The sequence below is a fragment of the Podarcis tiliguerta genome, assembly GCF_965153285.1.
Source record: "Podarcis tiliguerta genome assembly, chromosome: 6".
Classification (NCBI taxonomy): Eukaryota; Metazoa; Chordata; class Lepidosauria; order Squamata; family Lacertidae; genus Podarcis; species Podarcis tiliguerta.
Genome location: NC_139539.1, coordinates 49,926,882 through 49,944,696, shown reverse-complemented (window position 1 = coordinate 49,944,696; position 17,815 = coordinate 49,926,882). Strand labels below are relative to the sequence as shown.

General features: G+C 43.1%; 1 protein-coding gene across 13 annotated transcripts in view; it reads right to left on the bottom strand.

Annotated features, from left to right (window-relative positions):
* RNF220 (ring finger protein 220) overlaps positions 1-17,815 on the bottom strand; it is a 314,664-nt gene that overhangs the window by 94,614 nt on the left and 202,235 nt on the right. For 6 of the 13 annotated variants that reach the window (XM_083446087.1, XM_083446086.1, XM_083446080.1 and 3 more), the window contains 2 exons: positions 5,999-6,055; positions 3,191-3,236 (listed from right to left, as the gene is read on the bottom strand). In XM_083446087.1, coding sequence (XP_083302213.1) covers positions 3,191-3,236; positions 5,999-6,055 — 103 coding nt within the window. Of the gene's footprint in view, positions 1-3,190; positions 3,237-5,998; positions 6,056-13,233; positions 13,257-17,815 lie in introns of those variants that run through there. The other 7 variants (XM_083446089.1, XM_083446091.1, XM_083446092.1 and 4 more) reach the window with 2 other exon arrangements.

Genomic DNA, 17,815 nt, shown 5'->3' with positions numbered 1-17,815 from the left:
GTTCGAACTAGTTTTTAAAAACCAGCACCAGAGTGTCTTCCACGTCTCCTGTGAGTTTTCAATATGTGGAATATATTGTGGAAATATGTGGAATATGTGAAAATCCATTTGGTTTGTTGGTTGACAGGAAGGAAGGAATTCTGTTCTTAAATCCATGTGCTTGGAAGTAAGACTAATTGATTTCAATAATGCTCACTTCCAATAAAGTATACTTAGGATCACAGCCTTAGTGGATATGTTTCCAAACTTAATTACAACTACCCAATCTTTTTCCCAGTCTTTCTCCCACATGAATACCAGCCCTAAGTGCTGACATATTTCAAATATACATGGACAGTTCTCTGGTCTCTCTCTCTCCCCTACAGCCACAATGAGCAGATTTAATTATTAATCTTTTATCGTCTATCACTTTTAGAGATGAAGCCCTGAGGTATTATGTGATTTCCCCAAGGTCATCACAGAAGTACATGGCAAAGCTGTTACAAGGATTCAGGAACACTGATGGAGGAATCTAGGTACATAGTGCCTTTTCTGGCTTAAAGTACAGAGAAAATTTAGTATAAAGAATCTATCCACTGTGAGATATCTGGAAACAGCTTCATCAAACTCTTCCTCCTCAGAGGATATTAGTGGTTGGGCAGACCACCAGAAACAATAATGCAGCATCAGAATTCCCTGCCATCCCTTGCCTCTCTTCTTTTTAAACTTCAATGCACTGTTACACGCCACTCCAATCGGCTGCGCAAGATTCCTGCGGTTTCAGGCATGCTTATCAAGGGTTAGTGTTTCCTTTGGGAATGAGGTTCAACAAAGGCTGTAGTGTCTTTATGATAGATGGTTTATTTACACATATATACAACCTGGAGCTGTCAATGGTAGGGCTCACAGCAGTAGCATCCCAATAGCTGCCAGCTCATTCCATAGTAACAACATTGGTAAGCAGAGCCCCATCCTTCTCTCTGCAGCCTCTCTTGCACTGCAGGGCACAATCCAGGAAATAACACCATAGCTTATCAGCTTTCCTTTTTTACTCTCCTCAGAAAGAGACCACACATTTGTATTCTCACACCTATTTCCTTTGATCCTGTGTTGTGTTAATACCTAATCCTCTGATCTCTCTAATTGCTCATCCCACTGCCCATCACCTCACAAAGAAGCCTGACTGACTTCATTAACACTTGTTGCTTTCGTGAATATTACACAACCCAGGAAGTGTGCCTAGGTTAATTAACCCTTCACATATGCTAATTCCATATGCTAATTCCAGGGGATTAACAGTGGCTAACCCACAATTTAAATACACACAAGTCTGGCTATTACCAGTCCTAACATACCAGTTCGAATTAAATCCTAGCATTTCTTAAACCCAAGCATTTAGCACCCACCAAACATTATGTACTGCATCTTCAACAAATAATCCTTGTGTCTCAAAGCTGGCACCCAAACATTTATTTTAGTCAACTGTTAGTGGCGGGGGGAGGGGGGATCCCATTTTGAAAATTAAAATGTGCAAGCCTACATAAAATGGGCAATTTAAGTAAATTTGCCTATTTTCTTTGCACAATTTTTGGCATCTTGGATCTTTCCAGGGCCAATTTGCAGGTCTTTATCAATGCCAATATTGTTTCCAGAAACATGTAAGTGGGACCCATTTATCTTGCCACTAAATAACTATAGAGAATCCCAGCAAACCAGGGATTGAGGAGGAAGGACTTCTATGTCAGAGAATGGTGTTTCTAGACCACTACTCTTCAACCTTTTCAGACCCAGTACCCACTTTTAACCTAAACATATATTTAAGGGACATTTCTTTCTTTATTTTTCACCATATACTTAAATGGTGGTAGCACTGCTGTTGCAACCCACCTTAGATCAGCCCATGACTTGATAGGGAATCTTGACCCACCAGTTGAAGACCAAGGCAGACTTATACTTAGTCTAGCTATTAAGTGAGAAGCGCAGCACCTTTTGCATCATGCAGGCCTGTTCTTCAAGCAAGTGCCACTTGAGAATAACAATTCTGAGGCCAAGAGGCTGTAAGAAGAATTCAAAAGCCCCCTCTTCTTAACGTTCTTAGGTGATGGTGGGAGAGTGAAGGGAGGGGGACGCCATGTGGCGACAGAAGACAAATGATCTTGGTTACACAGGACCCCTCAACTATCCTGCCTTAATCCCTTCACTCAAAGCAAATGGGATTCTTTGTTGCTTGAAGCTTCAAAGGCTCAATCCCTGCTGGGAGAAAAGGCCTTTTTCTTCCTTATCTGGTGACTGTCTCTAACTCTCTATATTTACTTCCAAACAACTAATCTGCCTATTGAACGCCTCCTCAGGCTTGGTGTTTGGGACAGATGAGTTATCACCATCCAGCAATGAGCACAACCAAAATGCACAGTACAAGAGCTGCTTTTCATGCTGCTCTTTCCTACTCCCTTGTGAGGCACAAAGGCGAATAAGAAGATTCTTGATTTTTAATTGATGTGTTCCCTTTTACTTGCATGCCTGCTTCTGCTGTGTATGTTTGTTTCTGAATCAGGAACGGCAGCTCATGATCTGCCAGAGTAGCACTAAGACCACACTGTATAGGGTGTGGCGCACACATTACTAGTAGCCTATGACAGCAGGTGGCACAACAACCCACAAAGTTTTTCTGCTTGGTCCTAAGGGCCACTTCCTACATTATTCGGCAATGACCCTGCATTTGCCACCACATACACATTTGTTTAGCCACAGCTAAGCACACCCCACCCCTAACACATTACAGATGGAGGTTGGAGACAGAGAAGATAGAATTGCTGCAGACATCCACTTCACTAAACTAGTGTCTCTGGTTCCAAAGCACCCAGTGTGAAGGTCACAAGTTAAGATGATTTAATCTCCAACTGCAGGGACCCAAAGGCCAATTCTAGTAAAATCTGGAAGTATTTTAGAATGCTGAAATGGTTTTGCAATGGGTTCTAAGCACACCCACTACGTATTGAGGCACTAATATAAAGAGGGATGCAGAAATAAAGACTTAAGTGACTGTCCCCTGCCCAGGGAACTTCAGGGTCTGTGAACAGGGCGAGACAACTGTTTGATACCACATACTGTTATGAAGATTATGAAAGGAAGATCAAATTGGACCAAGAAACAGTGTTTGTAGGGGCATGGATATTGGAAAACAATATGTGACCAAATTTGGCTCACTTACCTTGGGAGTACCTGGAGCCATGACATCCTTCAATATAGAGTTCTTACTGTCAAGAGAGAAAAGAAGAGTATCAGTACCATACTGAAAGTGGGCAGATAAATTCTACAAGGTAAGACTTTTCAGACCTTTTGTGGCGGTTTGGTGCTGTAAAGCCCTCTATGATGAGATCCAGACAACTAGGAACTCACTTTCCACACAGAAGACCGTCACCACCACACTGTACCAACTTTCTATCCCTATTATTTATATATTACATTTGAATCCTACCCTTTCTTCAGAGCAGGATTGGTGTTCTCACAAAAACCCTGCGAGGCAGATTAGACTGAGAGACAGTGACACTCAGTGCTACCCTGTCAACTTCGAAGCTGAGCAAGGATATAACTTTGACTTCCTGTATCCAAAATCATACTCTAGGTATCACAGAAGCTCTGATGTGCATCTGCCTTTTACACCCACATTATTCCTGTAGCATAATAAATCTTTCCATGTCCACTAGGGAGGCAGGCCTGGCCCTATGGGAAAATACACCATTAAGTATCATAAACAGAAGTAACACATAGTGTTGCAATTTGAAACCATGGCCATTTAACTGGACTGGCTCCAGCTTCTGGAGACTTCTTGGGCAACTCAGACGAGGACCCTTTAATAACTCTCCTTGTTCTCTTTGGCTCTCCTCATTCATTTTTGCAGAGGAGAATGAGGGACAGCAAGATCAGAGGGAGGCAACCAAACTGAAAGCAGAGCATGGAGTGAGGCAGCGGGCACACCATTAGGTTGGGGCATGGGCTGCAAAGACCTCCATGATCTGGTTCTGAGGCATGATGGTCTGGAGGTTTCTCATGCCCGTGTTACAATGGCCTGCCCAAACCACTACACATCCATTCACAACTCTTCTTACACCAAAGACTCCATTGCTCAAAGATTGGATAGACATACCTCAAGCATTCCCCCACAGCAGTGCTTTCTCTTAACTTACATTTGTCTGATAGGAACCCAAGAGTAGATCCTGTCAATTTCTCTCACCTAGGCAAAGCAACAATTGCCCCCAAATACCACATCTCTCAAGGCTCCTGTATATGTGGCCTGTCTCATGCTGTCCCCTCTTCCACACTGATGGAGGAGGCCAGAAGAAAGCCCCAAAACAGGGTGTTCCAAAGCCAATTATCCTCCCCTCATAACCTGCCATTGTGAAGTTGCAGCAGTGGCTTCACTGCTTTGCAAAACAATTGGAAGGCACTCTATGGCCTGTGACCCATGAGCCAGGCTGATAGGTAACTTACTCCAAAGATTTGTGCCAATGGGGAATAAGAAGAGGTTAGGCTGGCTCTGGAATCCAGCGGCAAGTGGAGTGAGTTTGCTGGCAATCCCCCCATTCCCAAGATCAAAGGCTGCTCACCCACTAGCTTAAAGAAGACTCATAGGCAGGGTAGCAGTGGTATTACCTAGTGATTGGAGCGAAGGGTAGCACTTTATCACATTGCAGAGTGGATGCACAAAGGGAGCTCTATGGTACCCTGATTAAGCTGTTGAGAGTACAGCCCTGAAGGGCAGAAGGAAGCAAGGCATGCAAACTAGTCAGAACTAATGGCATACACACTTGGCAAATCTCAGCCAGATTCTTAAAAAAACACAAAAAACACCTTGACTTAGTTAAGGGTTTGCTCTAGTGTCCCTTCCAAACCTAGTCAATCCTAGTAGCAAATGGCAGTCAAAGTGGTGGCATTCACTTTCAGTTAGTTGTCCCCTTACTGGTTCTGGGCCCTGGCAAATTCCCAACCCTGATGACTTATTGAACTGGCCATGTTGGGTAAGACAGGATCTTGGATGAAACCACAGCCTAGTCCAGGAGAGGCAGGTAAAGGGGTGAAACTGAAACCAAAGTGTGCTGAAAAAACAGGTGATTTGGGAAACTATTAAGAGACCTACTTGCCATGCAGAAAAGTAGTTAGCTGTGCTGTGGATAACTTGTCTCACAACGCATTACCACCTGCTCCTACTGCTTATGGGACACAAAAACTGGTTGAAAACTCTACAAGCACTTGCCACCTTGTTTGACCAGAAATCCTGCTGCAAAGTTAGCGTCCTGTGGGACGCTGATGTGACAGGCACCTTCCTGGTATTACCCTGTCTGGGTGCAGTCATTCATATACACTGCCTTGTTGCTCTGTGACTGATTACAGTCCCTATTAGTCAGAGGATACCTGATAAGGAATTACATTTCTAAATATAAATGGTTACATTTCTCTGCAGTTCACATTTTCCCTGAGACCCTTGGTCCAGTATGGATCTCAGCCCTTGAACAAAATTAATGTACAGAGACGCTAGCAGGAATGAAGAGCATTAGGTATCACACAGGACTGGGTCACAGGAGGAGAATGTGGAGCAGAGAAAAGAGAGACAAATTACTAAAATTAGAAGGGCCTTTCTCCAGGCTGTAGGAATTCCTTCTTTCTCTCTGCTTGGTTGATTTGTTAATTTCACTCCATTTCTATTTAACGGCTGGAAGGAGGTTCACACTAGGGTGATCCTCCCCCTCCCCGCCCTCCCTGGAGCAAGATGCTTCAGATTTAATAATGCCTTTCACCCTCACTCCAGACAGGTTAAATTTGAAACAATTACATATCAAAGGCGACGGGGCGGGGAGACCCCGCACTGTAATTTTTTTGGTTATTAAAGTAATCTCTCTCATGTAAATTCTCCAGCTAACATGCCACAAACAGCATTAGGAAATAAATGATTTCCCCATGATTCGATTTACTGATACAAAGCACCTGCAACAGGCAAAAATGTGGCTCTGAAATATGTTACCCAAGCTGATGTCTTGCGCTTGCAGGGCTCCCACAGCTGGAGGTCCCTCTTCTTAGCCTTGGGGGGGTTGATGGATGGATGGGTGGATAGGTAGAGGGGAGGGTGGTGTGGGGGGGAGGATAGTGGGGAGAGAAGGAATTGTACTTAATAATAAAATTTGTATGCAAGTCGGCATCCCAAGCTAGGGATGACTGATCGGCAGCCAGAAAGTATTAAAAAGCCTTGCTAAACAGATGCTGACAATAGAACAAGACATATCAAATCAGATCTATTCTAGAAGCATTAACACACACACACATACACACACGCACTTTTCTTCCCAATCACAGCAATATGGGAGACATCAATAAATTTTTATGAGACTTTTAGAAGATCAACATGCTACTGGATGTGACAAAAAAGCAATGTGGCTGTCATGTTCGCTTTGTCGGGGACACTTTAGCCCCAGATGTCGAGCTGTGGCAGCAGTGAGTAGAAATTGAATTTGGCTAGCTTTAATCTGCCTTTTGTTGGCAGATGGCTGGGTGTAGAAAAACGAAGTGAGGAGGGTATTTTGAAGGTGTTGGCTCCTGGGGACTGCAAAGCTTCCCATGCCACCACTGCTTCTTTGTCGCAATCACAGCACCCTCAAAAATTGAAGACCAAAAGTCATCTCAACCTCAATTCTACCTCCCTTCTCAATAGCAACCAATGCGCTTTTGGGGGTCACTGACAAAAAGCTGGTCTTTTGTGCATGCTTCAGGGAGGTAGGAGGCCAAGTTATCCAATTCCTTACCAAAGGGAAGTGTGTTGTGTGTGTTGGCATGTGTGAGATATTTACCTATTTAGAGAGCAATCCCAACCCCTAGATTCACTGGAGATGTTTTCACTGTGGGGAGCCCCCCAAACTGGGTATTCTGGGACTGAGTCAGAGGCGGTCAGGGGTGTGCCAGGTTCACAGCTCTTTCATTCCCCTGGGAGGCACCAGGATTGGGTCCCTCAACTATGTCTGCTGGGAAGCCAAAGCGGAAATTTAAAAAAGTAGGAGCCACCCAAACAAAAAAAGGGAAAAAACCCTGGCCAGCATAAGCCAGTGTTAGATTGCCCATTACTTAATGTTATTCCCTTCCAGTTAGTTTTGCTCTCTTTGTACTATTTTCTTTCTTTCTAACCAATCCTTACTAAATGATTGTCAAAAGTGGTTTTTAAAATTTGTCATCGTGGAGACACCATACTCTTCTCCTCAGGGCAGGGAACAATGGTGGCCCACCATTCCTCTCTATAGCCCTCAGGACTCTCCCCAGGTTATACATCCTCCTGAGACACACCCCTCACCAGCCTTGCTTTGCATCTTCCTTGAGGGCTTTTGCTTGGCTGGATGGAGGATAAAGAGAGATGTGTGAATGTGAAGAAACTAGTCTACCATACAGAAATTATCTTCACATTTATTGCTCTGCCCACTTTTGCCTCTGGCCCTAACCAACACTGGCATGTGGCTCTCGGAGGACTGGCCAGAAGGGAATGCGGTTCCTATGATTTTGGCAGTTAAATATGCTTTATGGTATTTAACCAATTCTTCCTTTCCATGATGCAGCGAGGAAATGAATGATTCTTATTTTTATTTATTGAATTTATTAGTTGCTTCAACATGCCCAGGGCAACCCAAAGCAACTTACAAATGAATGGACAAACAAACAGACAGACTTTACACCCCACATGGATACACAAAAACCAAAAGGAAAGAGAAATACATTAAAAACATCCCACATACTTCTAAAAGACCACAGATAGTTAAAAGGCCAAAGCTTTTGCCTGGTGTCAGGTAAGTCTCCCTGTGGGGAGCACTCCACAAACAGGGAGCCACCGCAAAAAAAAAGGCCCATTCCTGTGTTGCCACCTTCCAGGCCTCTTGTGCAGGGGGCACACAAAGAAGGGCCTCAAGACGATGAGTACAGTTAAAGCAAGTTGACAATATTTGAGGAGGAGTATAAGTGCTTCCGATTCTACTCTCAGTAGTAACAGCACATGCTGAAGATCATTTAACTAGCGGTAACTAGTCCAGATTAATTCATCTAGAAAATTAGAATGTGATTTTTGTGGGTCACACTTCAGTGCATTAATACAGTCTTACCAGGGCAGGCCAAGGGACCATTCCTCCTAAAAGTATTGCATATCCGTTGCTTCATTATAAGAACACAAAACCCAGAACAGGCTGACGCCTCCATTTCAGCCTTTTCTTCTGAGATTGAAGAACCAAGTCTGAGATCGTGCTTTTAAACACACAGGTAAGTTATGTGCATAGGTAAATGTATTGTGTGAAGCGGCAACACTCTCTCTTGTCCAGTCCTTCCGAGAGCAAATCATTAATCGCTAGCCTGATGGTTGAGAAAGTGAGAGGCCATAAGCAAAGAGAAACCTTCCTTCCCATAAACAGTGGTGGCAAATTAAAAATGGTAAAAGGGAAATCACGACCTTTAAAGTTCAAACACTTTCCAGCACCTTTTAAAGTTTTCTGCTCCAGGCCCTTGCAAAGAGCACAATCTTTGGAGACCTCAGAATTCTCTTTAATCACTAAGCAAGTCAGGAGCGGTCTGAAATGATCACACATTTACATAGTAATAACCTCAACCGACACTCCCCACATTATTTCATGGCCAGCATATTGCCACACAGCGAGCGATCCATGTGGCTTAAATTATAACCCATACATAGGAAATTACTTGCTAACTATGATCTTCACAGGTTTGTCTGACACTTCTAATTAAGATGATTTACATAGAATTATCCTTTGAAAGCAAAAAATGGTGCTTTGCTAGCTAATAAAATATAATTACTACATACCCCCCATCCACCCACCCTTTACAAGTTACAGTTAGTTTTAATCTGTTTGGGGAATTGTTTATCCAGTTCATTATGATAGCACAACTTACTTGCCCCTTTTAGGTAGCAGCAGATCACAAAGAGGCAGGAATTAACAGATGGGGAATAGCTATCATCCCCTAATGAGGCTAAGGGGGAGTTTGTGGGTTAGATTTTCGTTCTTGGGGCTTTGCATATTTCTAAGAAAAATTATTGTTTCCATGTTGATCCACTTTCTACACACAAATATATGTGTTAGCATTTGGCTATGTTGCAAACACATCTGTTATGAAGCAGAAGCACATATTTACAAAGCAATCCTATTGGGGAGTGGAAGAAGAAACACCAGATTCCCACATCAGCAGAGGGTGGGGAAAGCTCTATAGACTCTAATGGGAAGGAAATCATTATTTCCTGTTCCAAGGGCATGCCCAGTAGGGAGCTTTAGAACCACTGAATCCAAAGCTTCCCCCAATGTGCCCAGGAAACACTCACCCTTGTTCTTTCTGTTATTCGACTACCAACAATAGAGCTCTCTGCCACCACTATAAGGAAGCATCCTGGGGTCCCTCTCTGATGGCAGACCTCCCTCTCCACCAATGGTGGAGAAGATCTGTTGTATCCTATGGCCCCCAGGATGTCATTCCAAAGCCATAGGATCACACTTTTACTGAGTTTGTAACACAACTGATCCTGAACACTCAGGCTGCAAAGAGTTATTTAATATTTGGCAAAGAGCAAGTCAACTGGGAAGTTCTCCAACAGAAACCACATGGAAATGAATGGGAGTTATACAATAACTCAACAATCTATTATCCTCTTGAATATTTAATCTTGGGGGGGGGGAACTTTGCAACTTCTGCTTCTACGATCACCACTTGGTCCACATGAGTCATCATCTTACTTGCTCTCTTTCATGCAATAAATATAGTTTTTAGTACTCCAATCTAGAGTGGACCTCATTTTCTGCTGTTATAAAAATACATTGATTTGATTGCTTTTCTACAAACTAGTTAAAAGTGTGTTCTAAACTGTCAATGGCAGAAGAGTCCCAGCTATCTAGAGATGCACAACTATGAACTCCCTTCCCAAGTCTTGCCTGAGATCTGATGGCTCTACTTGTAGAGGCCCCACTTGGTCTTCCTGAAGAGCAGTTGACACTACTGGGCCAAATGGAACACTAGCCTAATTCAGTATAAAACTGTTCCTTATATCCAAATTATGAACAATATGCATAGAACATGGACATTCACACCTTGTCTTTCCCAGTGTTACGCGAGTCGTTTCACCGGGCAGTCTGAGGGTTATCCTGAGGCATCTGCTTTAAAGAGGTCATGAGCTTTCCTAGCTCAAGCTGACACCAAGTGAGTGAGTGAAACTCTTGACACCTCATTCAGCATCTTAATAGCAGCCTGCCTTATTGGTTTGGAAGCGTTTAAAATTAAGCCTCTTGATAAGAATTCCTTTTTGGAATAACAACATTTTACCTTGGAATGCACTGCTTACACAATGACATCCAATAGCAAAAGGTGCTACAATGGAATAGGGGCAGTGAGCTGGCTTCAACCATATGAAGTGTGTGTGTGTGTGTGTGTGTGTGTGGGAAGGAGGGGGAGAGGCAATAAACAGAGGCAGTGAAAAAGTAAACCGGAAATTTTAAATGTCACTTTTAATCAGTGACTGTTCCATGGGAAGGCTCAACATGAAGGAAGCAGGGATTCGTTGTGTGTGTGTGTGTGTGTGGCCTATATCAGCTAGTAGTGACTGGGAAAATGCTCCAACATGAGAGAAAAATATTGCTTGCCAAATGGAGATAAGTAGAGTGAGTCTGCACACTGCCACTTTTAGATAAAACATAAAGTGGTCTAAAAGTCTGTTTTTACTTTTCTTCACTCTAGCTTCCCAGAAGTCCAAATAAAATCTGAGGATGACATGAGCATGAATGTAAAATTGTTAATTATCCTGGCTTATAGTTTGATAATGGATGTGATTCAAACCTAATTGAAATGAGGGACACTAGCAGAGAACATAGAGTTTTGTTGGTTGCTTCCATTGCTTTGACACAAACTTCCATATAAAATAAGTTCATTTATAGCCTTCATGAATGCAGGCAGTATTTAAAAATCTGACAGCAATCTGTATTAAAAATAAAATAAAATAGATGCATAGGAATATGGGAAGCTGTTATACTGAGTCAAATCATTGGCCCATCAAGCTCAGTACTGATACAGACAGTACAGATTCTATTTTGACTGGCAGCAGCTTTCTAGGATTTCTGACAGGAATATTTTCTCAGCTCTTACTGGAGATACTGGGAATTGAACCTGTAACCTACTGCACACAAGGCATGTGTTCCTCTACTGAGCAACGGCCCTTCTTTTTCCCACCTGCTATCCTACCCTGTTATATTTTCATGGTGTACAGCCATAGGTATCCAACTAACTCACTCCATTAGCACAAAAATTTCTGCTTGCACAATGGAACTCCCCCTCTCCCAGGCCCTCCTAAATCTCTTCTGGGTTTCTGCCCAACCACCCACAGAAGATCTGGGAAGGGAACGGGGGGCACACACAAAAAGGGGCAATTCTGTTGCATGAGCAGAAATCCTCGGGCTGATGAGTTATTTGGAAACAACCCAAAGCTTTAAGTAAGAGTTGCCTGGAAAGTGGTACTAAGGCAGGTGTAGCCTCTGTGCTTTGCTATCTGAGCTAGGATTGGAGCTTTTTCTCAATAAATTCAGTTCCACCTGACCTCCACATTAGAGAGGGAGCATCTACTCATTTTGACTTAGGGCTTATCCTTACTTACCATTTGCTCCGCTCTTTCCAGGAACAGGTCCACACTTTAAAGCTCTGTGTCCGAGCACACACACGCACACCCTTTTATTTTTTGCTCTGGAGCTTTCCCCCAAAAATCTGCTCTTTAAAACTGAATCACAGCAAACAGCTACTTGGGATTTCTGCCTAGAATGTGTAGAGTAAAGGTTTCTGAGGGCTTGTTACAACAGTAAGTAAATGAATGTCCCAACCACACTTCTATCCTTGCACTAATTCTACCATTCAGAGATAATAGCAGAATAGCCAGTCCACACATTGGAGCACAGGCAATTCTGTTACAGTGAGAAAGTCTATGAGGAGGGGTTATTGCTTTTGTTTGTTACTGTATAATTTTTGTGCTTTTATACTGTAAACTACCCAGCGATCTTCAGACGAAGGGTAGTATAGAAATTTTGATAAATAATAATAGTAATAGTAGAATTACTATAGTAATAGTACAGTTGTGTTGGAGAGAGCAACCACCTGACCATCAAAGAACTAAGCAGAAAACAAATCTACCCTCACAAAATGGGAGGGTAGTGCTGCAGGGAATGGGGTAGACTTTAAAAAGCTTGGCACTCAATGCTAAGCAAATGCTAGCCCCAAGAGACTCATCTTGGCACTTCCCCAAATCAGCAGCAGGGTAGAAATGGTACATCTGTTGAAGCAGCCAAACTCCAATACAAGCAATTGACTTGCCCACACTAAAATCAGGCCATAGTGATCTTTTGCCCTCTTGTTACAACCCTAATCAAGAACCTGTAAATCAGGATGACCAGTGACCATTAGCCTGCAGTATATTTATCAGTGGGGGAACCCCACACAAAATAACACTTGCACAAGCTCACGATAGCCAGTAATCTCCAATTTGTACACAGCAGCTTCAGGATAAGAATCCATGAAGCAATCACTTGCACCATAAGATCAACTAAGTTATAAAGTACAGTGGTACCTCGGGTTAAGAGCTTAATTTGTTCTGGAGGTCCGTTCTTAACCTGAAACTGTTCTTAACCTGAGGTACCACTTTAGCTAATGGGGCTTCCTGCTGCCGCCGCATGATTTCTGTTCTCATCCTGAGGTAAATTTCTTAAACCGAGGTACTATTTCTGGGTTAGCAGAGTCTGTAACCTGAAGCGTCTGTAACCCGAGGTACCACTGTAAAGGGAAACATGGGTGTGTGTTTTCTTTTAACCAAATGGCTATATTTTGGTTTCCGCTTTGTTTTGCCTTTCCTTATGGGTTGAAACCCAACAAATTCAGCTCCTTAACTCTTCCCAGAAAAGAAAACAACAGGAGGGGGAAAACATAAAGCCAGTCTGACAAATAAAGACAAGATACAAGCCAGGGGGGAAGGGAATGTGGAGACTGATCTTTGTTACTGTAGCTGTAATGGGGGAATAATTATTCTCCAGCTGGTAGCGTTAAACCACCAAAAGGACTGGCCTACAGTTGAATTTTGCTTGCAGGGGAAAAGACTTAGAGACATTTTCAATGAGCTTAGTTGCCCAATCTATTCTGCTGCCCATGTTTCTCCCTACTCTGCCCTTCACCAGGGCACCTGGGTTCACTTTGTTAGCTTACCTGCACATCACATGGTGCACCCTTCAACAACTAAATGTCCAAGTGGCCTCACAATCACTGACAAATTTAAAATTACAACCTCTATTAACCTTTCTATACACATGGGGAACAGAGGCCCAGATGAGTTGCCAGATTCACTTAATGTCATACAGGGAGAATGTGGTGGAGCTTGAACTTTTGTGTTCTGAGGCCTAGTTCAAGCTCAGTCACATTCAGAATCTCAGCCACAAAGTTAGGCCAAGCTTCAATGTCCCAGTACTGAAGAGGTGCAACAACAGAGGACATGGGTAGTATTCAACTCAATTTTATTCAAAGTAGACACACTGAAATTAATGGACCAAACTTAATCATGTTCATTAATTTAAATGGGTCTTCTGTGAATAAAAACTTAGTTGAATAGCACACCATGTCTCCATTTTCACTAATGTCACAATCAGGTCTCTAACCCATCTCAATAGCAAATATGGCAGGGCACGAATTCAGTTTGCCAAGGTAAAGGTACAGGTAAAGGACCCCTGGATGGTTAAGTCCAGTCAAACTTGACTATTAGGTGCAGCGCTCATCTCGCTTCAGGCCAAGGGAGCCGGAGTTTGTCCGCAGACAGCTTTCTGGGTCATGTGGCCAGCATGGTGCAACGGGACACTGTGACAAGTGCCAGAGTGCACAGAAACACCGTTTACCTTCTCTTCTATTTATGTACTCACACTGGTATGCTTTCGAAACAGCTAGGTTGGCAGGAGCTGCAACAGAGCACCAGGAGCTCATCCTGTCACGCTGACCTGAACTGCCGACCCTCTGATCAGCAAGCCCAAGAGGTTTAGACCACAGCATCACCTGCTCCCTTGTCAAGAACAGAAGTTTGAAATCACAACACAAAACAACTTGCCACCCTTAAAAAACAAACTCCTCTTGCTCCTGTGCTTATACTAGAAGCCTGTGACACAGCAATTAAGGAGGTGAAGCTCCTCCAACAACTTTTATCTATGCCAGAAAAAGCTTTTGCTCTGCAATTTTTGTGTATCAGGTTCCTGTCAAAACCACAGGATGTTGACAGAGGCATAGTTGAAGAATTTGTAGAAAAGATGGCCACACTCAACCTGAAGTAAAAATTACTTGGCCTTTTCTTTTGAGAAAGAAACATTCACTTACACTCTTTTGGGCATACACCACTCTAAAGGTAGCATACCTGTACCCAAGAAAATGGAGATGCATGAAAGTTGATGATATGAGCATAAGTCTGGAGAGAGGCTGACATATTCATGAATAAAGGCACAGTAGCTAACTACAGAATAACTGTCAATTTCCCCACTGAAAGTAGGATGCCTTCAAAGGCTGAAGCAATCAATGTAAAACCTATTGACTGCATGTACACCTGTATGTACACCAGCTGCCAATTAGCTACTGAGATAGGTTCAAGGTGCTGGTAAAAAGGTAAAGGGACCCCTGACCATTAGGTCCAGTCGTGACCGACTCTGGGGTTGCGGTGCTCATCTTGCTTTATTGGCCAAAGGAGCCGGCGTACAGCTTCCGGGTCATGTGGCCAGCATGACTAAGCCGCTTTTGGCAAACCAGAGCAGCGCATGGAAACGCCGTTTACCTTCCCGCCAGAGCGGTACCTATTTATCTACTTGCACTTTGACATGCTTTCGAACTGCTAGGTTGGCAGGAGCAGGGACCGAGCAACGGGAGCTAACTCCGTCATGGGGATTCGAACTGCTGACCTTATGATTGGCAAGTCCTAGGCTCTGTGGTTTAACCCACAGCGCCACCCGCATCCCACTGGGTGCTGGTATTGGTGTACAAATACCAAGATGCCTAAAAGATTGTTTCATTCCTTACATACCCAATTACTGTTTTCTGAAGAAGAGGGAATCCTATCAGCAGGTCTGTTCTGTACAATGCCAGAATCAGGCCTTTAGTGTAGTGACACCTATCCTTTGGAACCACCTCCCACTGCATACCAGACAAGTAATAATAATTTTTAATAATATTTTTATTATTTGTATTCCACCCATTTGTCTGGGTTGCCCAGCCTTCTCTTTGCCTTTTCAATGCCTGATAAAGATGCTCCTCTTTCAACAAACCTTCCAAAATCTTTATCCAGGTTGCGACCTGAATTGATCTTATGTATGTGAACATAGTTGTTTTAATCCCCTTTTTATATTTATTATTGTTTTGTATAAAATTGTTTTTATGTGTGCAATTGTGTCAACTATTTTGATGTATATAACTGTTTTATATATGGGAATGATTAATAAATTAAATGATTCCTAAACAAAATTAATAATAAGAATTAATCATCTTCATCTGCACTGAACATAAACTAGGGATGAGGCAAAGACCAAACCACATTAGGTTTAGTGATAGCATTGGTCTATGCACAGTTTGTGGACTCTGCTGGACTCCAATGATGTTGTGCCACACACAGGTTTGTGGTACCGTATCTCCTCGCTAGTGGCGTTCTGGTAACCTTTACCTTTCAGCTAACAGCACTGGACTATGAAGAAGCTGATGAGTCTTCTATTGGTTGAAAATTGTAAAGGCCTGAATCTCCATTCCTCTTTATGTATACCCTCTTTGCCTCTTCTTTCTGTTCTGCCTACAGGGTCTTTGAGTAATGGGTAATGAATGAGACTGGGAAAAGGGCCTTTAACCTGAGCAATTGGGTGATGATCCACAAGTATCCTCTAAATTTTAAAGATGAGCATCTCCTCCACCTGCCAACTCAAATGTTACATAGCAGGGTGATGCATATTCCCTTACCAAAGCATAATGACCAGGCCCTGACAACACCTCTATTTCTCTCCATTGCCAAACTTATTTTTAGATTTTTAGAGCCAGTGTGGTGTAGTGGTTCAGAGCGGTAGATTCGTAATCTGGGGAACCGGGTTCGTGTCTCCGCTCCTCCACATGCAGCTGCTGGGTGACCTTGGGCCAGTCACACTTCTTTGAAGTCTCTCAGCCCCACTCACCTCACAGAGTGTTTGTTGTGGGGGAGGAAGGGAAAGGAGAATGTTAGCCGCTTTGAGACTCCTTAAAAAGGGAGTGAAAGGCGGGATATCAAATCCAAACTCTTCTTCTTCTTCTTCTAGATAGTATTGCCAGGTTGTGTCCTGCAAAATATTCATATATTTTGAAGCCCCACCACCTCCAAGAAGTGGGAGACAATGTAGCCATAGTCTTTCTGCCTCCCTTCTTCTACCCACCAGCTGTGTGGCAAGCTGGGCAAGCAGGGCTCCAAGTGTGCAAAGAAAGAGAAAGAATGGATGGAATAAGCTGTGGCTGCCTCATTTGCTATTGCACTGGGAGATCCAAAGGTATATGCATATTCCCAGAGTTTCAACCGGGCAACACTACTCTTCAGGAGCAACAGCTCAAGACTTTCACTTTTCTAAGCCATAACTGAATGGAGGAAGCATTGATTAGGTATATGCTGTGGAATGGGAAGGGAAAACTAGAAGGAAAAGAACCTTGTGAGGGAACTGCCCTCTCCTTCAGATCTACCAGGCATGAATTTATGCCTTTGAGAGATCCCATTTTGCAAAGCTGAATAGGTTACTGATCTCTCTTTCTGAAGAAGCTGCTAGCAGTAAGCAAGGCTGTACCTTGGAGGTAGAGTACATTCTATGCGAGGGGACATGCAGAAAAAAGCTGCCCTCACCAAGCCCCTCTTGGTGACAAGAATAAAAAATTACACTGCCTCAGAATTTATCATGCACCCAATTACAATGTTAATTGGCAAGCCCCAGAAATCAATTAATTCACAAGTTTTTTTCAATTAAAAATTAAGATAAATCATAAAAATGTTTCAAGCAAAGGCCAAACACTGTGAACTGTTTTCCATCTTCCTATAGGGATATACTAGAGGGTTTTTTTGGAGGAGATTATAAACATAATAATAAAATAATAATAATAATGATATATATATATTTAAAGTGCTCGTGTTTTTGAAAGCCCGGTTGCCCTTGAGTGTCTTTGGCAATGCGCAAGAGGCCTGTCATCAGCAGGACTGGGCTGAAGACAGATAAAAAAGTATCGACCGGTCGGACACACGGCTTCTGCTTTATTGATCAGGCGGGAATTTAACTTGCTGTGCATATCCACGGTGTCAGCAAGGGCCACAGGCGAAATTAAAAGTACTTGGCTTGGAGATGTCGCCATGATACCATGGGAAGGAGGGGGAGGAGAAGAGGGAAGAAAGAAAGGATGAAATGTTAAAAAGCTGATGGGTGGGGGGAATCAAAGGGAAACTAATGAGAAAAAAGTTAGCGAATGGAGGGAGATGGGGGGCCACTGGGGTCTAATTCTCACTGAGAGTAATGCTGGCTAGTCACTGTCTCTTTAGATCTCTGCTTGGTTGTCAGGTTGCTTTTAAGGTGAGAGATTTACTAGGTATTTCAATGGAGCTTTGTGAAAGAAAAAAGGCCCTCACTCATAAATGTCTCTAATCTCCCTCGCTCAAAGCTCTGTAAGACCTGAGTGTTGGGTGCTTTGGAGGTACGAGTGTGTTGCCTGGCCGGTTTATGTCACTGGGCGTAAATCTAAGAGAGCCAAGAGGTGAGAGCGGTGACCCTGATGCATG